This window comes from Clinocottus analis, unplaced genomic scaffold (assembly GCF_023055335.1).
Source record: "Clinocottus analis isolate CAN_PGR_092001 unplaced genomic scaffold, fCliAna1.0.p SCAF_4, whole genome shotgun sequence".
NCBI classification, from domain to species: Eukaryota; Metazoa; Chordata; class Actinopteri; order Perciformes; family Cottidae; genus Clinocottus; species Clinocottus analis.
Window position 1 is genome coordinate 3,455,970 of NW_027176153.1, and position 25,216 is coordinate 3,481,185.

A 25,216-nucleotide genomic window follows, 5' to 3' on the forward strand; every position below is an offset into this window, starting at 1 on the left:
ACAGTTTTTGCAGCGACTCAAACAGCTGCTGTCTTCAAAGTATTTTATTAATAAACATTCTCTTGCATTCAGCAATCATCTGCTGTCTCATGTTGTTATATAGATCAACATACGTGTGTGTGTGTACACGCACACACACACACACACACACACACACACACACACACACACACACACACAGAAGAATTAACGAGGTCATTAAGGCTTTAACTAACTGGTTAAGTTGGGAACAGATTTGTGAAACCAGCCCCCAGCTCAGATTGTCATGTCATCAGGAAACAATTAGCGGTCACTCCGATGGTTTGGAGTTGAAAATCTTGGCGAGCAGCGAGACATTTGATTGACTCTTCTGCTGTATAAGGCTGGCTTTGTCCAGGTGCTTCTGGGTAAAAGAGTCTTTCCTCTTCTTCTTCTTCTTCTGGATCTCTTCCTCCGTCTGATGCTGCGTGAAGTCCCACGTCTTCTCGTCTCCCTGACAACCAGAAACACACATTTTAACAGTCATCATTATGCTGGACATTCTGGTCACATGACATCTATTGTACTTCTGGTCACATGACATCTATTGTACTACTGGTCTCATAACATCTATTATACTTCTGGTGTCGTGACATCTGTTGTACTTCTGGTCATATTCTGGACATATTGTAAAGCCCTCTGAGACAAAAGTGCAAATAATAAATAAAGATGACTGAAGATGACCTCTTGTCCGGCCCTCCGTCTCTTCCTCCTCAGGTGGTCCATGTGAGAGCTCTTATCCACGTTGTTCAGGTAGAAGTTGGTTTCTCTCTTCGCCTGAGACACTTCAGTCCTGAGTCTCTGTTGCAGGACCGTCTGCTCGAAGGCCAGCCGCTCGCTCAGGTGAGTCCACTGGAACCTGTGCAGGTACTACAGGGACAGACAGGTGAGTCCACTGGAACATGTGTAGGCACTACAGACAGGTGAGGGACAAAGACTTGGTCTGGTCCAGAGCTTTAGTCATGGTGGAGTTTGTCAGGTGGTTTAATCAGGAGCTCGTGGACTCAACACCCAGACCTCTCTGGTCCTGATCAATAATAAAAACAACAACAACAACAACAACAATACAGATGTAGTTGTGACTGTGATGTCAGCGGTTGCCGGGCAGACCTGTACCTTGATGGACCAGAGGTCCGAGGAGAAGCGTTGGCGTTTCTTGGCTCCCATCGGCGTGTTGTGGAGAGACAACACGACTCTCTTGGCCACTCGTTTGTCTCTGAACTCCACCCATCCTTCAGTGAAGTCACACCTCCTCAACCCGGACTTCTTCTTCCTCCTCCTCACCTGGCCATCTGTGCGGCAGAAAATATAAAAAGAGAACAAAAACCATCATCTCAGGACCGAGAAAACAAGGACAGAGGAAACGAGGACAAAGGGAGAGGAATAAATATATATATATATATATATATATATATATATATATATATATATATATATATATATATATATACACACACAAATGTAACTGATTAATTGCATGATTTTTCTGCGATTAATCGCATTATGCGCCAAATTCAATCATGAAGTAAAAACTATTGCACGTTATTATTTTAAAGTAATGTTATCAGAACAATATAACAGCACTCTGGAGCAACAGCAAGTTAACATACATACATATAGTTTATAAATATGTTTTTTTTCTGAACAGGTACCGTTCAGTAGTAAGGGTCCCTGTGAGGGACAAACCACTCCTTCTTCGGTCCATGTTCAGTCTGTTGCTCACCTTAAAGATGTTAAAGACCAGCAATGGATTCACTTTATACAAAAGCAATAAGTGCTTTTCATATTTTTCAGTTCAGTTTTTCTTTCTCAGTGAGAAAAGTCTGTGTTGTCTTGAACAAGAGCACTGAACATCTTGTGATGTGAGGAAACTTCTCCTCTTTGAGAGAAAAGTAAAGATCCAGAAGTGATCCTGACTTAAAGTGCTCTGCAAAGTGGATCAGAGCTTTGCGCAAGCGCGATTAACTTTCAATCTGGACGCGGATCCTGCCGGTCGACTGCCCGCCTGTCGGCGCTTTGTGGGGCGAAGCTGCTCGTTGACAACAGAAACTACACAACAATACGTGCTTTCACGTCAGGCTCAATTCGTCAACACTGCCTGTCGGTGAGGCTATGGAAGCACACGTGCACCTACATAAATCACGCTCAAAGTAAAAGCAGTGTCGCTGTATTGCATTCATGGCGTGCATCTTATTTATTTTTCATGTTTGATTGACCTCACGCGGGCCGGACTGGGAGAGCCGGAAGATGCCCAGGTTTGAACTACGCCGTCTGGAGAGATTTAAAGCAATAAGCCCCTCCCAATGCAAAAAAAAGCAATAAAACAACAACATGCAGTTAACGCATCATCAAATAGTTAACGTCGTTAAAGGATTGCCAGATTAACGCTGCGTTAACGTGTTAATCTGTCCAGCCCTAATATAAATATATATATATCAATTGAATTTGTACCTTCAGGTTGAAGGAAGATGCGTCCGATCTCTCCGAACACCGACAGCAGGTTCCTCAGGTGTTTGGGGCGGAGCCTCGGAGGAATGTGACCCAGGTAAACTATGCCTGGAACACACTTCCTGTCTGGAAAGGAAGTTAACCCAACAGCTTTCCGCTTGGTCATCTTCTTCTTCTTCAGTGCCGCATCATCATCACTTTTCTGTTCTTCCTCACCATCTGAGTGTTTATCCTCTTCTTCTTCATCATCATCATCGTTCTGCTCTTCCTCACCACCTGAGTCTTCATCCTCTTCTACTTCATCATCTCCTCCTTCCTCTATCTGAGCCGTAGTCTTCCTCCCCTCCTTTTCCTCCTGATCATCTATCTGAGCCGGTGACGTCTCCTCGTCCTCCTCATCTATCCAGACCGTAGTCTTCTTCCCCTCCTTTTCCTCCTGTTCATCTATCTGAGCCGTTGTCGTCTCCTCCTCCTCCTCATCTATCCAGACCGTAGTCTTCCTCTCCTCCTTCCTTCTCTCCATGACACTGCAGACTGAATGCTACAAACAGAAGCGATAGAAACACAGATTCAGGTTTCCTTCAGTGTTGATTACTGACTTTATAATGAATATAAATCACTTTGTTAGAATAAAGCACATCATGTTAAGATCTACGACATAGTAAATAACATATCTGTTGAATATATATTGATATGCATCAATAACTATTCACTATATTGGCAGCACTGTAATATTTATACACAATCATATATAAATGTACATAAATCCTGGCTACACGGTGCTGTGGTGGCTAGTATGGGTGGCTAGCCGGCCCTGGTGGACCCCGTCTGGGAGAATCCTGTCCCGGTGGACCCCATCTAGGTGAACCCTTCGTGATGTTGTGTTGCCTGATCTCGTCCGCCCTCCGTGCCGGAAGCATCACATCCCACACGAGCCTGATCTGTGGCTCGAGTAGCTCACTTCCGGGTTCCTTCCGTTCACAATAAAGCGCTTCTTCTTCTCTGTAGGAATACATTGATGAATAAATCTCACCTTCAGCTTTAAATCTTCATCTAAACTGCCGGTGCTGGGCCTCACGTGCGGAACCTTTGTCGAGTCTTGATGACGAAAACGTAGCGTCGTATCTGGCTCAGACAAGATGAACTGCGCATGCGCCTCACCTGCGCGATGAGATTTGACGGCAGCAGCAGAGGGACAAAAAGCGGAAGTCAGTTTGCGTGATGCGTTCAACATCGTTTTTCTACAGTTCAAACACAGTAATTAAACATATTGATCATAAAACAAAGGAATAGATAGATGAAATCTTTAGATGTACTTTAGATCGTATTACTCACTGCATACGGTAATATGTATGATATTATTAAGTCATTGGTGCATTAATTTCTCCATCCCTTTATTGTTGCAGCTGTTGGCGCTCATTGCTTTATATACTGCTCGGTGGTTTAATATAGAACAATATATTATTATTTAGTTAAGGAGTTATTTTATATTAGTAAGCTGTCAGATAAATGTAGAGCAGTTAAAAAAACAGTACAATGTTTCTCTCTGGGACATAAAGTGTAGTAGAAAATGTTGAACTTTTTACAATTGTGTACTTGTTAATAGTAAACGGCAAAATACATTTAAAAAAGACAGAAACAAAGCATAAAATAAGAATTATATATATATATATATATATATATATATATATATATATATATATATATATATATATATATATATATATATATATATATATATATATATATATATATATATATATATACAGGGCTGTAAAATGATTAAAATATTTAATTATCACAAAATCCGGGTCTCTATTTACACAATTTCACACAATCACAATCTTTCTTGGGCTGCTGCTGTCTGATGCGTCTCCATTCCCCTTGAGCCAAACGCACTGTCTCCAGCCACCTAGCGGTGAAATAGTGAATTATAATATCAACTTTATCTCAAAATGTTCTGACCTTTTCCAGTCCAGTTAAAAATAATAATAAAAAAAGTTTTAAAAAACTAATTTGTCTCGCCCGGTGCGTGTTTAGTGCAAGCGCCTCACCAGGAGGTTCTGGGTTCAGGACCCGGCGTCCTGTCTGAGGGTAGCGTCACACGTCCAGCATATAACCCCACTTTGAGAGCGGAGCCAGCTGAGTTCCGGAGCATCCGCTCAGACGTAGCGCGCCAGTCTCGAACCCGGAGCTCCCATATGCTAGGCGCCTGCCCTATCCATCTGACCACCGCGCTAGACGATAACATCAGTATAACTGCTTATATTTATCTTGACTTTTGAAAAAAGACAACAATATTTAGGTTTTACGAGAAGACGGATTAACCAAAAGAGACAAACTGCGTGCGCTCTAAATCTGGCCACTAAATCAACTGCTGTAGAGCTTTCACATTTGCAATTTTCAAAATAAATTTAAAAAAAAAATTCAAATCCAGTTGAAAAATAAAATACAAATATTTAAAACATGTAATCAAACACGGTGCTTTGATTGGTGCAAACTCCAACCACATAGGTGTACTCCTTTGAGTATTTGGGTACTTGGATGCTTAAGTACTGGGTGCTTCACGCTCAGGAGTACACATTTACAGGATTCAACTTACTTTGAATCAAAGTAAGAACATTTGCTTTCAAGGGAGAAAACCGGATCACCTGGAATACCTCCCTGAAAACATATGAATGAAAGTAAAAAAACATGTTTTTGAAGGTGTGATCGGTGATCAGTTCGGTGATCCAGTTCCCTCCCTGAGACCATATTTTTAATTGAATTCATAAAGTTCTTGGGTTTAAACCGGATAATCCGTCAGTTTGCTCCCTCGAAAAAGGACTTCAAATAAAATATTAATAAGATAATTAATGTACTCAAACATTGGAATAACAACATATGAATTAACTTAAACACACATTTAAAGTACATAATTAGAATTAGAAGACAGTCAGATTAAATCAGTGAGAAATATGAAATAACATATTTCAGTGCACTAAACCAGCACTTTTGGATTGTGATTCATGTGATGTTGAATAATATATATATATATATATATATATATATATATATATATATATATATATATATATATATATATATATATACAGCCTGTAAATGAACACGCTTCCGCTGACAGAAATGAACTGAATAGAGATATATATATATATATATATATATATATATATATATATATATATATATATATATATATATATATATATATATATATATATATATATATAATGACCCCGGACCCCTGAGGGTGGACCGAAATGCAAGTAAAAACACCATCTCCCAGCATGCATTTCACCTGACTTCTGTCAGCGGAAGCGTGTTCATTTACAGGCTGCGGTTCGTACGGCGTGAGTGAGGTAAACGCTGAGCACCTGTCAGGTAAACAGACAGCTATGACTCTCATTGACCAGCAGAGGTCACTGTCAGCTACATGTGGAGAGGTGAGAACACGCGCACACACGTGCACGCACGTGCATGTTTTAATTAGACACAGAGAGACAGACAGACAGGTAGCTCTTCAGTCCAACACTGACTGGAGGATCAGAACTGAACTGGAGCGCCTCACCTGACGGACTCAGGCGGACCAGCGGGAGGTTTCCTGGAGCACATCCCGGCTGCGAGGACCTGCAGCCGCGGGTTCGCGACCGAGAGCAGACCAGGAGCACGCGGGACTCCACTCCGGTAGATTCCTCTCTTACTCTTTCTCAAAGAAATCACACCCGACAATGAAACCAGATTAGCGGGGGGTATTCAACCGGAACCAGTGAACAAAACCAGTTCATCTGCTGTTTGAAACCAGTGAATAAAACCAGTTCATCTGCTGTTTGAAACCAGTTAAAACCATTTCATCTGCTGTTGGAAACCAGTAAATAACATGAAACCAGTTCGGCTGCTGTTTGAAACCAGTGAATAAAATAAAACCACTTCGGCTGCCGTCGGTGACGTTATTTCTGAAGGTAAATGACATAATAATAAGTACGTTTAAACATAGTAATAACAGACTGTTTCTAATGAGCGGATGTTTAATCATTTAATTGATTAGTCGAGCAACAGAAAATTAATCACTATCTGTTTTTAGAATTGTTAATCGTTGGAGTCATTTCTCAGTAAAGCCTCCCTGTGCTGTGTCTTTGTGTGTATATATATATATACAAATACATATATATATATGTATTTGTATATATATATATATACATATATATATATATATACATACAAATACATATATATGTATATATATACAAATACATATATATGTAAATATATGTACTATACATACATATATATGTATGTATAGTAGATTAAGTATATATTATGTACAGAAGATATATAGGATAGTGTGTATTTATAGTATAGTGTGTGTAGTATATATATATATATATATATATATATATATATATATATATATATATATATATATAAATATATATATATATGTATATAGTATGTATAGTATAGTGTAAAAGTATATAGTATTGTATGTATAGTATATCAAATAGTATGTATAGTATATACAGTACTACACTATATATGTACACATATATAGCATATATACATATATATATGTAGTATATATAGTATAGTATATACATATATTGTATGGATAGTATGTATATATCATATGGTATGTAGTATGTATAGTATATATATATATATATATATATATATATATATATATATATATATATTGTATAGTATGTATTTATAGTATGTATTGTGTAGCAAAGGGTGAGAAAAAACTTTCTGAAGAGTGTACAGAGTTTGTCAAAAGAGAATTTAATGAAGAGTGTTTTGTGATCGATCGATTGATCGATTAATTGATTGATCGATCTCCTCTCAGGTGTCCACAGCAGGATGAACGTTCTCACCTGAACGTCACCTCAGTATGACATCATCAGGCCCCGCCCCTTACTCCCTCCCCCTCCACCCATGTCGTCACCATCATCACCACCGTCACCGCCGTCATCATCGCGTGTTGCTCTGGATCCGATGGACTCTCTGTCAGTGTGTGTGGCTGTGGGCCGGTGGTGGCCAGGTGCTCCAGGTGAGCGCCTCCCACCAGCACTTCCACCCGCACTCCATCAAGATCCCCGGTGACATCACCTTGGGGGGCCTGTTCCCCATCCACTCCCGCGGGCCCCACGGCCTGCCCTGCGGGGAGCTGAAGAAGGAGAAGGGGATCCACCGCATGGAGGCCATGTTGTACGCTCTGGACCAGATCAACAGCGACCCCGAGCTGCTGCCCAACATCACGCTGGGGGCCCGCATCCTGGACACCTGCTCCAGGGACACCTACGCCCTGGAGCAGTCGCTCACCTTCGTCCAGGCCCTGATCCAGAAGGACACGTCAGACATCCGCTGCTCCAACGGGGAGCCGCCCGTGATCCGCAAGCCGGAGCGGGTGGTGGGCGTCATCGGAGCGTCCGCCAGCTCCGTGTCCATCATGGTGGCCAACATCCTGAGGCTGTTTGAGGTAAAGCACATCTGTAGAGGGTACGTTATGTAATACAGCTGTTAGTATACAGGTGTATGAACCAGTAACTGAACCCGAACCAGCCCGAACTATAGACCTGAACCCGCTCTAAATATAGACCTGAACTCGATCTAACTCTAGACCTGAACTCGCTCTAACTCTAGACCTGAACTCGCTCTAACTCTAGACCTGAACTCTCTCTAACTGTAGACCTGAACTCGCTCTAACTCTAGACCTGAACTCGCTCTAACTGTAGACCTGAACTCTCTCTAACTCTAGACCTGAACTCGCTCTAACTCTAGACCTGAACTCGCTCTAACTCTAGACCTGAACTCGCTCTAAATATAGACCTGAACTCGCTCTAACTGTAGACCTGAACTCGCTCTAACTCTAGACTTGAACTCGCTCTAACTCTAGACCTGAACTCGCTCTAACTCTAGACCTGAACTCGCTCTAACTCTAGACCTGAACTCGCTCTAACTGTAGACCTGAACTCGCTCTAACTCTAGACCTGAACTCGCTCTAACTCTAGACCTGAACTCGCTCTAACTGTAGACCTGAACTCGCTCTAACTGTAGACCTGAACTCGCTCTAACTGTAGACCTGAACTCGCTCTAACTCTAGACCTGAACTCGCTCTAACTCTAGACCTGAACTCGCTCTAACTGTAGACCTGAACTCGCTCTAACTCTAGACCTGAACTCGCTTTAACTGTAGACCTGAACTCGCTCTAACTCTAGACCTGAACTCGCTCTAACTGTAGACCTGAACTCGCTCTAACTCTAGACCTGAACTAGCTCTAACTCTAGACCTGAACTAGCTCTAACTCTAGACCTGAACTCGCTCTAACTCTAGACCTGAACTCGCTCTAACTGTAGACCTGAACACTCTCTAAATATAGACCTGAACTCTCTCTAACTGTAGACCTGAACTCGCTCTAACTCTAGACCTGAACTCGCTCTAACTGTAGACCTGAACTCGCTCTAACTGTAGACCTGAACTCGCTCTAACTGTAGACCTGAACTAGCTCTAACTATAGACCTGAACTCGCTCTAACTATAGACCTGAACTCGCTCTAACTGTAGACCTGAACTCGCTCTAACTCTAGACCTGAACTCGCTCTAACTATAGACCTGAACTCGCTCTAACTCTAGACCTGAACTCGCTCTAACTCTAGACCTGAACTCGCTCTAACTGTAGACCTGAACTCGCTCTAACTCTAGACCTGAACTCGCTCTAACTGTAGACCTGAACTCGCTCTAACTATAGACCTGAACTCGCTCTAACTCTAGACCTGAACTCGCTCTAACTATAGACCTGAACTCGCTCTAACTGTAGACCTAAACTCGCTCTAACTGTAGACCTGAACTAGCTCTAACTCTAGACCTGAACTCGCTCTAACTGTAGACCTGAACTCGCTCTAACTGTAGACCTGAACTCGCTCTAACTGTAGACCTGAACTCGCTCTAACTGTAGACCTGAACTCGCTCTAACTGTAGACCTGAACTCGCTCTAACTGTAGACCTGAACTAGCTCTAACTGTAGACCTGAACTCGCTCTAACTGTAGACCTGAACTCGCTCTAACTGTAGACCTGAACTCGCTCTAACTCTAGACCTGAACTCGCTCTAACTGTAGACCTGAACTCGCTCTAACTGTAGACCTGAACTCGCTCTAACTGTAGACCTGAACTCGCTCTAACTCTAGACCTGAACTCGCTCTAACTGTAGACCTGAACTCGCTCTAACTCTAGACCTGAACTCGCTCTAACTCTAGACCTGAACTCGCTCTAACTGTAGACCTGAACTCGCTCTAACTCTAGACCTGAACTCGCTCTAACTGTAGACCTGAACTCGCTCTAACTATAGACCTGAACTCGCTCTAACTCTAGACCTGAACTCGCTCTAACTATAGACCTGAACTCGCTCTAACTGTAGACCTGAACTCGCTCTAACTCTAGACCTGAACACTCTCTAAATATAGACCTGAACTCGCTCTAACTCTAGACCTGAACTCGCTCTAACTGTAGACCTGAACTCGCTCTAACTGTAGACCTGAACTCGCTCTAACTGTAGACCTGAACTCGCTCTAACTGTAGACCTGAACTCGCTCTAACTGTAGACCTGAACCAGCCCTAACTATAGACCTGAACTCGCTCTAACTCTAGACCTGAACTCGCTCTAACTGTAGACCTGAACTCGCTCTAACTCTAGACCTGAACTCTCTCTAACTGTAGACCTGAACTCTCTCTAACTGTAGACCTGAACTAGCTCTAACTCTAGACCTGAACTAGCTCTAACTGTAGACCTGAACTCTCTCTAACTGTAGACCTGAACTAGCTCTAACTCTAGACCTGAACTCGCTCTAACTGTAGACCTGAACTCGCTCTAACTCTAGACCTGAACGACGAGTCAAAGAGACAGACAGCTTCACACAGAGACAGACGGGTAAAGAGACAGTGTCAGATATACAGCAGTAAGTGGATGAAATAGTCTGGTTTTGGATTAATGTTTTAAACTGAAAGCCTTTTAACGAGTGTGTGTGTGTGTGTGTGTGTGTGTGTGTGTGTGTGTGTGTATGCATGTGTGAGAGAGTGTGTGTGTTAAATCAGATTATTAGATATAACTGAAAAAGAAACATGCATTATGACAAACAACTGAAAATCATTTTTACCGATTTTTCGTCAGTGAGTCTGGTTAGTTTAGTTTAGTTGATTCAGTTTAATGTGTAAAGTCTGATTATTTGAGTTTAGAGGACTTAGTTTAATATGTATAGTCTGGTTAGTTTAGTTGAGTCAGTTTAATATGTATAGTCTGGTAAGTTTAGTTTAATATTTATCATATCTATTAGTATGACAGCTGAGAGTTCACTGTCATGAATGCTGATGTTTCTTTTAACTAGAGGACATGTTCACACAGCGGTGAACCTGAACAAACACACACACGCACACACCCCCACACACACACACACACACACACACACACACACACACACACACACGCACGCACACACACACACACACACACACACACACACATCCAGCTTCACATTCGCTCTCTGATGATGACCATAATGAAGATGGCCGTCGTAACGAGGTCTGCTTTTAGGAGCTCGTTATTGTAAAGTCCTTCATTAATCTGCACACATGTACACGCACACACACACACACACACACACACAAACACACACACACACTTAACTGTTGTGTGTTAATGTGATTGTTCTTCAATTTATTGAAGCTCTGACACATTTACCGGCTGTTACACAACACTAATCCTGTGTGTACGTGTGTGTGTGTGTGTGTGTGTGTGTGTCTGTGTGTCTGTGTGTGTGTGTGTTTATGTGTATGTGTGCGTGTGCATGTCCAGTTATTGCAGTATATGGAGTTTAGTTATTGATCAATAGATCAATTGAGTTTAGTTATTAATCAATGGAGTTTATTTATTGATCAATGGAGTCTAGTTATTGATCAATACATTCTAGCTATTGATCAATAAAGTCTATATCTTTCCTATAATCTTTAATTGATTTATCCGGTGACACGTTTTGTCCAAATGAAACAGGATCAATGATGATGAATTAAATGATTTTTGTTTATCGATCAGATCCCCCAGGTGAGCTACGCGTCGACGGCTCCGGAGCTCAGCGACAACAACCGCTACGACTTCTTCTCCCGGGTCGTCCCTCCGGACTCGTACCAGGCTCAGGCCATGCTGGACATCGTGCGCGCTCTGGGCTGGAACTACGTGTCCACGCTGGCTTCAGAGGGCAACTACGGGGAGAGCGGCGTGGACGCCTTCATGCAGATCTCCAGGGAGGCCGGTAGGCCACGCCCACTTCCTGGTTGCACATGTCCTCGTCCTGCTGTCCCGGAGCAGGAAGCGTCTCTTTTGATTTAAACACAAAAAAAAGAACATGTTTCTGGAACATCGCACTTTTTTAAAACCATACAGAGAATAAATCATTGAATATTTTCTCGTTGTCAAAGGTCACCTGTTTCATGCTAATTAGTTTTGTGTTCCTGATCCATTATAGCTCATTATAAATCCATAATATCCTGTTTATTATTTTGAATTATCAGTTAGTTCTTGTGGATATATATATATATATATATATATATATATATATATATATATATATATATATATATATATATATATATATATATATATAAAAATATATATTAAATATATATATATATATATTTAATATATATATATTTATATATATATATATAAAAATATATATTAAATATATATATATATTTAATTATAATTGAGTCTAGTAATATATAGAGCGTCATCATTTTCATATATCAAAATAAAATATAATAGAAGTTTTTAAGAAGAATCAAAGCATCCATTCAAATAGGATTTCCAGAATATTTTCAAAATAAAACAGTGTTTCCTGTTTAGTGAACATCCGACAATATAACAGTGGGTCAGTGCCATTAAACCACCACAGAAGAAGAAGAAATTTACTGCCTCACAGTAAACCTGTCTGTCTCTCTGTGCACCTGTCTGTCTCTCTGCCAGGTGGAGTGTGTATCGCTCAGTCGGTGAAGATTCCTCGTGAGCCGACACCCGGAGAGTTTGATAAGATCATAAAACGTCTGATGGAGACGAGCAACGCCAGAGGAGTGATCATCTTCGCCAACGAGGACGACATCAAGTGAGAACACGGACGATGCTGAATCCAACACAACAGTAGGATACCGGGTTTTATAACCCAGACTCCTGCGGTCACATGACTCCACTCTGACGACTCCCTCCTCTTCCTGGTAGGTGCGTCCTGGAGGCGGCGAAGCGCGCGAACCTGACGGGTCACTTCCTGTTTGTGGGGTCGGACAGCTGGGGAGCAAAAAGTTCTCCAATCACAGAGCTGGAGGACGTGGCCGAGGGCGCCGTGACCATCCTGCCCAAACGGGCCTCCATCGACGGTGAGGAGAGTCATGCAGAGCCACGGCGGCCGAGAGGGACTGACCCTGACTGTGTGTGTGTGTGTGTGTGTGTGTGTGTGTGTGTGTGTGTGTGTGTGTGTGTGTGTGTGTGTGTGCGTATGTGTGTGTGTTTACATGTGTGTGTTTACATGTGTGTGCGTGTGTCTGTGTGTGTATAAGTGTATGTGTGTGTTTGTGTGTGTTTGTTTGTGTGTATATTTGTGTATGTCTATATTTGTGTGTGTCTGTGTGTATATGTGTTTGTGTGTATTTGTGTGTATGTGTGTGTATATATGTGTGTATGTGCGTGTATGTGTGTGTGTCTGTGTGTTTCTGTGTGTATGTGTGTGTGTGTATGTATGTCTGTATATTTGTGGATGACTATATTTGTGTGTGTGTGTCTGTGTGTATATGTGTGTGTGTCTGTGTATGTGTGTGTTTTTGTTTTTGTGGGTGTTTATTTATGTGTGTATATTTGTGTGTGTCTATATTTGTGTATGTTTGTGTATATATGTGTGTGTATTTGTGCGTATGTGTGTGTTTGTGTGTGTGTGTATATGTGTGTGTAAATGTGTGAGTGTGTGTATATTTGTGTGTGTGCGTGTGTGTGTGTGTGTGTGTGTGTGTGCGTGCGTGCGTGCATACGTGCGTGTGTTTACATGTGTGTTCGTGTGTCTGTGTGTGTATGTGTGTTTGTTTATGTGTGTGTATGTGTGTATGTGTGTGTCTGTGTGTTTCTGTGTGTGTATGTGTGTGTGTGTATGTATGTCTGTATATTTGTGGATGACTATATTTGTGCATGTGTGCCTGTGTGTATATGTGTGTGTATGTGTGTGTGTCTGTGTGTATATGTATTTGTGTGTATGTGTGTGTATATGTGTGTATGTGTGTGTCTGTGTGTTTCTGTGTGTGTATGTGTGTTTCTGTGTGTATGTATGTCTGTATATTTGTGGATGACTATATTTGTGCATGTGTGCCTGTGTGTATATGTGTGTGTATGTGTGTGTGTCTGTGTATGTTTGTTTTTGTTTTTGTGGGTGTTTATTTATGTGTGTATATTTGTGTGTGTCTATATTTGTGTTTGTCTGTGTTTATATGTGTGTGTATTTGTGCGTATGTGTGTGTTTATGTGTGTATATGTGTGAGTGTGTGTATATTTGTGTGTGTGTGTGTGTGTTCTACAGGCTTCGATCAGTACTTCATGTCTCGTTCTCTGGAGAACAACCGCCGGAACATTTGGTTCAATGAATTCTGGGAGGACGACTTCAGGTGTAAATTGACTCGGCCTGGAATCAAACTGGACCCCGACAGGAAGAAATGTACAGGTACGCACACCTAGGGGGGCGGGGCGGGCGGGGCCTGGGGGTCAAACCCCCCCTCCTGCGTCATGTGACCACCAGTGTGTCCCTGCAGGTGAGGAGAGGATCGGTCGGGACTCGACCTACGAGCAGGAGGGGAAGGTTCAGTTTGTGATCGATGCGGTTTACGCCGTGGCCTACGCGCTGCACAGCATGCAGCTGGACCTGTGCCCCAGCAGCACGGGGGTCTGCAGCGACATGGACCCCGTGGAGGGACGCCTGCTGCTGGACTACATCAGGGCCGTCCACTTCAACGGTGAGAGACAACCAGAGGGTTCTGTGTTCAGAGACCCACATGGTTCTGTGTTCAGAGGGTTCTGTGTTCAGAGGACCACAGGGTTCTGTATTCGGACAACCAGAGGGTTCTGTGGTCAGAAAACCAGAGGGTTCTGTGGTCAGAAAACCAGAGGGTTCTGTGGTCAGAAAACCAGATGGTTCTGTGTTCAGAGGCTTCTGTATTCAGAAAACCAGATGGTTCTGTGTTCAGAGGGTTTTGAGTTCGGACGACCAGATGGTTCTGTGTTCAGAGGGTTCTGTGTTCAGAGGACCACAGGGTTCTGTATTCAGACGACCAGAAGGTTCTGAGTTCAGAGGACCAGATGGTTCTGTATTCAGAGGGTTATGTATTCAGACGACCACAGGGTTCTGAGTTCAGAGGACCAGAGGGTTCTGTGTTCAGAAAACCAGATGGTTCTGTGTTCAGACATCTAAATGGTTCTGTGTTCAGAGGAGCAGGATTCACAGGAATCCCCAACACTTTTCTTGAGGAGAGTGAAAAAGGTCTAGTAGTTGGACTCTACTATTTTCCAACATGTGGACACCGTGTCACCACATGGAGGGCTTGGTGGCTGAGGGTTTTCTGACTTGTGGTTCAGTTAAAGTCCAACGTGACACACAAACGTCTTCAGAGAGACTTTCAGAGCACAACAAACTACAGCAGCTTCATTCTGTTAGACAACAAATCTATATTTCATAAGGAGGAGAAGCTGCAGCAGCTGGAAGACCGAGAGGAATTAATCTGGAACGGCCTCGGCTGCACGCCATGCAACCTGTCTGTCTGACTATCTGTCTCTCTCTCTCTCTCTCTCTCTCTCTCTCTCTCTCTCTCTCTCTCTCTCTCTCTCTCTATGTTTCAAAGATATCAGACAGAAACCTGAACAGAGACTCTGATGCTGACGCCTGAGGGAACCGGCTTGTTGGTTTCAGGTCTCAGTCAAGTAGTCGTCGTCCAACAGCCTCTGATTCTGTAACTTTATGAATCAGACTCGTGCGTGTCCTCTGGGTCGTCCTCGCGTTCATGGTTTTAGGTCTCAAGTCTCACGTGTTAAATATACAGAAACAAGTCAAGATACAAAGTTTTATCTGGTCCCATCACACCTGGTTTAGTTTCTTCTGGTCCCAGAACACCTGGTTCTGCTTCTTCTGGTCCCATCACACCTGGTTCAGCTTTATCTGGTCCCATCACACCTGGTTCAACTTCTTCTGGTCCCATCACACCTGGTTTAGCTTCTTCTGGTCCCATCACACCTGGTTCAGCTTTATCTGGTCCCATCATACCTGGTTCAGCTGCTTCTGGTCCCATCACACCTGGTTTAGCTTTTTCTGGTCCCATCACACCTGGTTCAGCTTTATCTGGTCCCATCACACCTGGTTTAGCTTTTTCTGGTCCCATCACACCTGGTTCAGCTTCTTCTGGTCCCATCACACCTGGTTCAGCTTCTTCTGGTCCCACCACACCTGGTTCAGCTTCTTCTGGTCCCACCACACCTGGTTCAGCTTCTTCTGGTCCCACCACACCTGGTTCATGGTCAATTTCTTCTGGTCCCACCACACCTGGTTCAGCTTCTTCTGGTCCCATCACACCTGGTTCAGCTTCTTCTGGTCCCACCACACCTGGTTCATGGTCAATTTCTTCTGGTCCCATCACACCTGGTTCAGCTTCTTCTGGTCCCATAACACCTGGTTCAGGGACAGATTCTTCTGGTCCCATCACACCTGGTTTAGGGTCAGATTCTTGTGGTTTGGGTCCTGATCGCAAATTTCCACTGCACCCTTTTCTTTATTCACAGGCACAGACATAATATGGTAAAAATAAGTTAATGCACTTCACATGTTTCCCCTGAGGAATCAATGTCTTACTGTGTGTGTGTGTGTGTGTGTGTGTGTGTGTGTGTGTGTGTGTGTGTGTGTGTGTGTGTGTGTGTGTTGCTGTGTCAATAATTAAAGTGAGCAGCTGCTGAGAACACTCACTGCAGGTTGAAGAAGAAGATATTGTGTTTCCATCCAGTGGAGTTGAAATAAAAACAGATCTGTCCAAACTGTAGCGCGTTTCCCAACAATAAACAGGAAATGTGGAATTGTTGAACTCAGTATTTCAACCCAGAAGCAGAACTGGGACAAGATCAGGTCAAAATTCAAAGCTAAAGACTTAATTCAAACTTGGGAGCATGAAAGTTTAAGTGAACTGAGACTTACTGAGAAGCTTCACCTTATAACTCAACTCCAACTGAAATACTTATCATCAGCCATAACCTTCTCTCTAAACATTGATGGCTCCTTTGTCTCCACTTCTCCCACACGCCAAGCACATCGCCAAAACTGCCTTCTTTCACCTCAGGAACATTGCACGCCTCCGACCCTCCATGTCCTCTGCCACCACCGAAATTCTCATCCATGCCCTCATGACATCCAGACTCGACTACTGCAACAGCATCCTCTGCGGCTCACCCACCAAAATCCTCAATAAACTTCAATATATCCAAAACTCTGCCGCCCGACTGCTCACCTCCACCTGACGCTACGATCATATCACCCCGGTCCTTCACAACCTCCACTGGCTTCCTGTCAACTACAGGATACACTTCAAACTCCTACTCATCACCTACAAATCCCTAAACAACCTGGCCCCTCCCTACCTTGCTGACCTCCTCCTCCGCCACGCCCCAACCCATTGCCTCAGGTCCGCCGGTACAACCACTCTTAAAATCATCAGGACCAAGCGCTGGACCTGGGGCGAGAAGGCCTTCTCAGCTGCTGCACCCCCCCCCCCCCTCTGGAATACCCTCCCCATCCACATCCGTCAGGCTCCCACCCTACCATCATTCAAGCAAGCCCTCAAAACACACCTCTTCCAACTCGCTTTCACCTGATAAACCTCTGCACCTGTCCTCCGCTATGTCCCACGCAGCCTCTTCAGTTTGCTTTTATATATATATCAGGTAGAATCACAGGTAGGAATGTGTCTCTCTTCCTCTCTGAATGTGACCCGCCCCTTTGTGTCTGTGTGCGACAGGAAGTGCGGGTACCAGTGTTATGTTCAATGAGAACGGGGACGCTCCCGGACGTTACGACATCTTCCAGTTCCAGATGACCAACCACAGCCATCCTGGTTACCATGTGATCGGCCAGTGGACCAATAACCTGAGACTTAACGTGAGAAGCTAATTGGGTCGAATCAGATTAAACATCATCTGTAGATTCTTAAGTCTTACTCTGTCTCTGTCTACCTGTCTCTGTACCTGTATCTCTCTATGTAACTGTATGTCCCTCTACCTTTCTGTCTATGTACCTTTCTCTCTCTCTCTCTCTCTCTCTCTCTCTCTCTCTCTCTCTCTCTCTCTCTCTCTCTCTCTCTCTCTCTCTGTCTATCAGTTGGACGAGATGCAGTGGTCTGGAGGAGATAAATGGGTTCCAGACTCCATCTGTAGTTTACCCTGTAGACCAGGAGAGAGGAAGAAGATGGTGAAAGGAGTTCCATGCTGCTGGCACTGTGAGGTAAAACATGAGATCTTTGTATTTATTACATGAGGTACATATGATTATATCTACATGAGATGTATTTATGTATTATATGAGGTAAATGTGTGTATATTTATATTATCTGAGCATAGTGATAGATTATAAACAGCTGTTTCCAGTTGTAGATGTTCCTGCTCAACCATTCCTCAACAGTGCAGCCTGAAGGGGGCGCTGAGCTTTAGACTCAAAGAGCATCAGTTCACACCTCAGAGGACCGAATAGTTCATGTCTGGACCTAAACCAGAGACCTAGTGGTTTAGACCCTAGACCAGGACCCCTTTAGTGATCTCTCTCTCTCTCTCTCTCTGACCTGTCTCCAGCTCTGTGACGGGTATCAGTACCAGTTGGATGAGTTTACCTGTGAGACCTGTCCATCAAACATGCGCCCCGCCCCCAACAGAACTGCCTGCCTTCCGACACCCATCATCAAACTGGAGTGGAATTCCCCCTGGGCCCTAGTGCCTGCCTCTCTTGCCCTCCTCGGCATTCTAGCAACGAGCACTGTGGTGATCACCTTCATCCGCTTCAACGACACCCCCATCGTCAGGGCGTCAGGTCGGGAGCTGAGCTACGTGCTGCTGACAGGTACTACTGATAGGTGCTATTAACAGGTACTTCTGACAGGTACTTCTGACAGGTGCTACTGAAAGGTACGATAGCGGGTACAACAGTTGCTATCGGAACAGAACCAGAATTACTCCGTGATCGAAATGTCCTGACGATAGATTTTACCTTGTCTCCCTCTCTGCAGGTATCTTCCTGATCTACCTGATCACCTTCCTGATGATCGCCGAGCCAGGTGCGGTGGCGTGTGCGTTCCGCCGCCTCCTGCTGGGCCTCGGCATGGCCATCACCTACTCCGCCATGTTGACCAAAACCAACCGGATCTACCGCATCTTCGAACAGGGCAAGAAGTCGGTGAGCCCGCCCAAATTCATCAGCCCCACCTCCCAGCTCATCATCACCTGCATCCTCATATCCGTCCAGGTGAGAACACGGGTATCCAACCACAGACCCGTTTCTGTTTCGGGCAGCTTGTGACGTGATTTTGGGTTCATCGCTCCCCGCGTTGTCCTCGTGTTTCAGGTCCTCGGCGTGTTTGTGTGGTTCGGCGTCGTCCCTCCTCACACCATCATCGACTACGAGGAGCTCCGACCCCCAAACCCTGACCAGGCCCGAGGCATCCTGAAATGTGACATGTCGGACCTGTCAATCATCTGCTGCCTCAGCTACAGCATTGTACTTATGGTAACATACTGATCCAGTATTGATCCTTCATTGATCTGCTATTGAAGAGCGGCTCGAATACTGCTTTCAGACGGAGCAGCTGATCTGTTTTCATGCTTCTGATTCCCGTGAACCTCTATTCTGATTTCACATTGGTCCTCGACAGTCGACATTTAAGTGTTTTGTAAAAGACTGTGCTGCATTTGTCGCTAGGTAACGTGCACGGTGTACGCAGTGAAGAGTCGCGGCGTTCCAGAGACGTTTAACGAGGCGAAGCCGATTGGATTCACCATGTACACCACCTGCATCATCTGGCTGGCCTTTGTGCCGATCTTCTTTGGGACGGCCAAGTCCACGGAGAAGGTAAGACCGCAGGATTCATGACCAGTTCCCCCCAACAGGACCAGAAATGTGCTTAACTTTGCACACAAAAAAGGGACGAAATGTGGATGCCAGGAAAGGTCAGTGGTGTCAATAGATTGGTGGAAAAAGTGATACATATGAAGAGACACCCCAAGAAGACCAAGGTGGCAGTGCTGAGTGACGAGGGCCCAGATGCACCATGTCAGCCATATTTGAGGGTCCGCCTACCAAACACATGGCCTTGCCAGAAAAGAAAGAACAAGGTGTAACAAAGCAGGCAAGGGGGTTATCACATAGGATGGAGCCGTAAGTATGTAGACGTACTTTCAAATGAAAAGCTCCAGACAAGCCACTGAAGGGAAGATGTCATGTGACTAGAATGAACAACAACAGAGTTACAATACATTCAATGAATATGACAGAAATGATTAATATAATGAAAATTAAAAGACATGATGAACAGGTTACGACTACCAAAAATACAGTGGATGTAGTTAATAAGGATAATAGAAGCAGGAATAGTTTTGGCAATACTAACAGCAATGCAACTCATAATAATAACTATGATAATAGCAGGAGGTGTTGGGCCGGACCAGGGTCCAGATAGAACCACGACCCATGCAAACCTGTATGGGGAGAAAGCTATTAATGTGCATTAATGTTGCATGGATTCCTACAGCAGGAGAGAGAGAGAGGACACGATGGAGTTGAGCAGAGTTTTGTTTCCTCTGAGGAGAAAACCATGAGCCGTGATATAGAAATCAGGTGAAAGCTGCAGAAAAAGCTGTTTTTAGTGTTTGTGGTTCAGTGTGAGTTCACGAGTGTTTAATGCATCTGAGAAATAAACCAGTGGAGTCATTTCCAGCCAAACGGGGACAGCAGGATTATACAGATTATAAATCAACACAGGACGTAATTATAGAATACTAACTTTGTGAAAACCAAAGTTACTAAGAGCTTCAACCGACAGATGAACAGAAACCGCAGCGTCAGACAGAAACACATCCGATAGATTTATCTGAGAGAAGACAAAGCAGATTTATCATGAAAAGATTATCAGCTGATCTTCTTTCTGCGTCTCCTCTTTCAGGCTGAATTACTCCAATTTAGAGCCTCTCACCAAAATCTGCAGAAGCTGCAGGAATCTGAGGTTGTTAGAATGTGTGTTCAGGATTAACCGATCTAAGACAAACATCTGACAGAATTATTTCATTATGCAAAGAATTACTTCTGTGTTTGACATAATCCTCATTTTAGGTGAGGTGTTCCAGGGGTCATAGAAGAGGTCCTCTGGGTCCTATAGAGCGTATTCACTCACGTGACCCCCATCCATAACAACAAGCTTTGGCGGCCATGTTGGGGTCCATGCACGGCATTGTTTTGCTGTGTTTTATGCCGCTCTTCTTAAAAAATGATCATTATATCCTGAAGGAGACACAATTTCAGTTCAAAACGGCGTGTGTTGAGATTGTTGTACTGTGCCTCATTGTTGGATGTGGGACTAATGATTCAAATTATGGGTTTATCAGCTCAACAAGACAGGCTTGTACTTCAACTTGTCCAGCTTCTCAAACAATGCATCTAACTTACTTCGGCTTCTCTCGGCGTATGAGCGTTAGGACTGTTCTCATGTGTTTCTGTTCATACATCGGGTTGTGGGCACGTTTCCATTGACACACTCGTCAATAATCTCCTTTTGCTTTTTCGCCGAGCGAAAATCAATGTCTTTCACTTGCGCAAAAGGAACTGTGGATGGAAACTCGGGAGGAAGCCGTGAACATGGCAACTTTGTTGGGCAATGTCTGCCTTTACTCTGTGATTCATTTCAAGGTAAAATAAAACACTAGCTACATGGGAACAGCACTCAGCACGGCAGCCAAACAGTCACTGCTGGTCCTGAAGGAGCGCTGGAAGCGGCTTCATCCAGACACTCGTCCTGGAGCCGGAAAAAAAGCCTGATAACCTCTGAAATAACCTTGATTGGTGTGAATACGGCATAAGCCTGCACACTTTTGTACGCCTTGAAACTTTCCTGTGTGTAAAAACTTGTCTCCAGTACTAAGTACGACGCAAGATCCATTGCCTCCACTGGCGGCAGGCGATCCGCGTCTAACTGCTCATCTTGAATCAAAAAAGGCAGAAGGACATGAGCATGCAGGGCTCTCTCATAATCAGACAGCGGAGCGGACACGCTAGTTCAACTTCTTCTGACATTTAATAAGTGGACCCCAAAATGGCGCGATTGCGATGCTGACGTCACGTGAATACGACCTATAGGTGGTTCATGGGTCATAGAAGAGGTCCTGTGGGTCCTGTAGGTGGTTCTTGTGTCATTGAAGAGGTCCTGTGGGTCCTGTAGGTGGTTCTTGTGTCATTGAAGAGGTCCTGTGGGTCCTGTAGGTGGTTCTTGTGTCATTGAAGAGGTCCTGTGGGTCCTGTAGGTGGTTCTTGTGTCATTGAAGAGGTCCTGTGGGTCCTGTAGGTGGTTCATGGGTCATTGAAGAGGTCCTCTATGTCCTATAGTTGGTTAGTGTGCCATTGAAGAGGTCCTCTATGTCCTATAGGTGGTTCATGGGTCATTGAAGAGGTCCTCTATGTCCTATAGGTGGTTCATGGGTCATTGAAGAGGTCCTCTATGTCCTATAGGTGGTTAGTGTGTCATTGAAGAGGTCCTCTATGTCCTATAGGTGGTTAGTGGGTCATTGAAGAGGTCCTCTATGTCCTATAGGTGGTTAGTGTGTCATTGAAGAGGTCCTCTATGTCCTATAGGTGGTTAGTGTGTCATTGAAGAGGTCCTCTATGTCCTATAGGTGGTTAGTGTGTCATTGAAGAGTTCCTCCGGGTCCTGTAGGTTCGGTCCCAGTAAATGTCTTCTTCTATCTACAGATGTTCATCCAGACGGCCACGCTGACCGTCTCCATGTCTCTCAGTGCATTCGTTTCTCTCGGGATGCTCTACATGCCGAAGGTCTACGTCATCATCTGTCACCCCGAGCAGAACGTGCAGAAGAGGAAGAAGAGCTTCAAGGTCTAAACATGGCTTCACTGTGACGCCTCATAGTTGCTGAGTTGCTGCGTTGCTTGTTCTCATGGTTTTTGTGTTGCAGGCGGTTGCCCAAGCTGCCAGAGTGTCTCAAAGATCTCTCAACGAGAAACAGAACGGAGAGACAAAGATTGAACCGGACAGATCGCAGTAATACTTTGCAGTATTACTGTAAATAACAGGTATTGAAACTATACACTAAAGTATACACTGACCTACACTGTTCAACTGAGATTGCAACATGCACACATCTCTATGGATGTTGTCTGTCTGTCTCTCTCACCATTCATGTTCCGCTCAGGATGAACTTTAATAATTTTATCATCATTTACCATCAGGTCAACATGTTAATATGTCCAACGCTTTGGTTGATGACCAAACAGCTGCAGAACTAAAGACCTTTTCATCGGCCTCAGCTGTGTTTGTTAATAATTAGCTAATGGTTGCATGCTATCATGCTAATTTAAGATTGATCTTTAGTGTGAAGTTTACCTCACAACTATGACGAGTTGTCTAAAAGTAAGAAAACAGTCAACAATGAACACAATGTAATCCATAAACTCAAACATTGGCCCAACAAATATTGTGTTTATTATAAAAGGCATTTTAGCATTTTTAATCCCATTTTTCAATCACCAAATCGTATTACAAAAGCAGCTTCCATCAATAAGCCCCCCAGTCTCCTCTGTCCAGTGACTGTGGTCAAAGAGGAGTCCATGTTGCGCCTCACTTCGAGTTTGAGTCAATGTGAGCTAATCCTCGTGAGCTAACGCTTCAATATGTGATTTAAAAGTGTACATTAACACAATATTACAATAATAAACAGGTAATTAGATGAGTAAGCTACAGCCCGGTAACACTCTAGACCAAGATGGAGAACATGGGTAACACCTGCTAAACATTAGCATGTTAGCATTGTGATCAGCCAATCAGACGCCTCCGGTCTTTCAATGTCAGGGACAGGAAGGGGAGGGCCCTGCAGTCACGTGACTTAAACCGCTGATAGTGCGTTCCAGGGGAAAAATGTTTTTGAGTTACAGTTTTAAACGGATTGTTCGAGTTCAAACCCTCAAGAGTACAAACTCTTGACAGATTGTTTACTGTGAGGAGGAAGCAGAGCAGGAGCTACATCAGGATAAATTCATTCCTGAAAGATAATCATCACAGATATTTTGTCTTTTCTTTGCTACTCAGTCTGATGATTGACAGGCAGAGGGCGGGATTTATGTCCATACATTGCATATTGTATGGCCAGGAGGCGGAGCCTACACGTGCCTGTGTTGAACAGGACGAAGATGTTTCCCGACGTCTGGAAGCTGCTGCAGATATTTCTGGAGGAGCTGCTGAATATTTCAAACTGCTTGTTAAAGATTCATCCTGATGTTCGCAGCTGAGCAGCTGTGTGCTCAGGAGCAAGGCACTGTAACCCCGCTTGCTCACGGTTCAATTCCCTGTGGAACAAATCAGCTTCTGTTTCCTTGTCTGCCTGGATGCTCAGAGAACAGTACCATCAACACACAGGGAACCTGGGTCTGAACAAGCAATCTAAAGGTTTAATAGTCTGGCTGTTAGGGTTAGTTTAATCAGTAGGAGCGGTTAGAGGTTGGGTAGTTAGCATAAGTTAAACCAGGTAACCATGAGATAAACTGGGTAGTTGTTCTTAGTCCAGGGTTCTGGAGCGAGGTACTGTCGACCCTTTACTCTGTTTTTATTCTCTCTTTTTAGGTCGCTCCTGATCAGTTCCTGTTCAGAGCCTGATGACATCATCATGAAAATCACATGGTCCCACACACACACACACACTGACCCACAACACGTCAAAATAAAACTATCCAATGGGCTTTTATTTTGAAATTCAGGTTACGAAGAACCTGAAGGAGTCAACTCTGGACTTACTTGTCTGAGTTTTGAACAAGATGAATATTACATGTTGTGACAACAACTTCAACTTGTCACGTCCAGTCTGCTGGTCAGTCACACTCACTTGAAGGACTTACCGGTTCTTTTTGAGGTTCTCCAAGAAACCACTGTCGACTCCAACATGGACGCTAAGAGACAGTACTCACCTGGAGGGACAGGTGGACCATCGGGAGACCAACATTGAAGCATCGAACATAGCAGCAAGCAGCTAATTGTTACATTGATTTTATGAATAGGCTTTTATTTTGATAGCTGTGTCATGTGATTCAGCAGTTTCACTTTCAGTGTTCTTATTCCTTTTACAGTTCAGTACTACATTTACAGTTTAGTACTACGTTTACAATTTAGTACTACATTTACAGTTAACTACTACATTTACAGTTCAGTACTACATTTACAGTTCACTACTACATTTACAGTTCAGTAATACATTTACAGTTTAGTACTACATTTACAGTTTAGTGCTACATTTACAGTTTAGTGCTACATTTACAGTTTAGTACAGCGTTTACAGTTTAGTACCACATTTACAGTTCAGTACTACATTTACAGTTTAGTTGTACATTTTCAGTTTAGTACTACATTTACAGTTCAGTACAAGATTTAGCCAACGTTCAGTCGACGTTCTG

General features: G+C 43.7%; 2 protein-coding genes across 2 annotated transcripts; one reads left to right on the top strand and one right to left on the bottom strand.

Moving 5' to 3' along the window:
- On the bottom strand, positions 1–7,914 carry abt1 (activator of basal transcription 1). The gene is made up of 8 exons (XM_068597868.1): positions 7,786–7,914; positions 7,382–7,630; positions 4,521–4,554; positions 3,500–3,564; positions 2,470–3,007; positions 1,135–1,310; positions 703–888; positions 1–472 (listed from the first exon to the last, which is right to left on the bottom strand). The coding sequence occupies exons 1-8, from the start codon at positions 7,912–7,914 to the stop codon at positions 290–292; spliced, it is 1,560 nt and encodes a 519-aa protein (XP_068453969.1). The 3' UTR covers positions 1–289.
- On the top strand, positions 7,892–24,498 carry grm6a (glutamate receptor, metabotropic 6a). Its single transcript, XM_068598625.1, has 15 exons — positions 7,892–7,942; positions 11,546–11,762; positions 12,476–12,611; positions 12,725–12,879; positions 14,064–14,204; positions 14,293–14,493; positions 17,530–17,669; positions 17,889–18,011; positions 18,356–18,620; positions 18,787–19,022; positions 19,122–19,283; positions 19,476–19,625; positions 22,512–22,652; positions 22,732–22,849; positions 24,393–24,498. Exons 1-14 carry the CDS (start codon positions 7,913–7,915, stop codon positions 22,819–22,821), a joined length of 2,187 nt encoding a protein of 728 aa, XP_068454726.1. The 5' UTR covers positions 7,892–7,912; the 3' UTR covers positions 22,822–22,849; positions 24,393–24,498.
- The last annotated feature ends 718 nt before the right edge of the window (positions 24,499–25,216 follow it).

What these genes read in the sequence shown, in the direction of transcription:
- grm6a (XM_068598625.1), top strand. Translation starts at nt 7,913, where the DNA reads ATGGTGGCCAACATCCTGAGGCTGTTTGAG. An exon ending in CAGGGCCGTCCACTTCAACG is followed by an intron (nt 14,494 to 17,529) that starts GTGAGAGACAAC and finishes TGTGTGCGACAG; the next exon opens with GAAGTGCGGGTACCAGTGTT. An exon ending in AGAGGAAGAAGAGCTTCAAG is followed by an intron (nt 22,653 to 22,731) that starts GTCTAAACATGG and finishes TTTGTGTTGCAG; the next exon opens with GCGGTTGCCCAAGCTGCCAG.
- abt1 (XM_068597868.1), bottom strand. Translation starts at nt 7,914, where the DNA reads ATGATGGACACGGAGCTGGCGGACGCTCCGATGACGCCCACCACCCGC. An exon ending in CATGGGTGGAGGGGGAGGGA is followed by an intron (nt 4,555 to 7,381) that starts GTAAGGGGCGGG and finishes CGCTACCCTCAG; the next exon opens with ACAGGACGCCGGGTCCTGAA. An exon ending in CATCTTCCTTCAACCTGAAG is followed by an intron (nt 1,311 to 2,469) that starts GTACAAATTCAA and finishes TCTGCCGCACAG; the next exon opens with ATGGCCAGGTGAGGAGGAGG.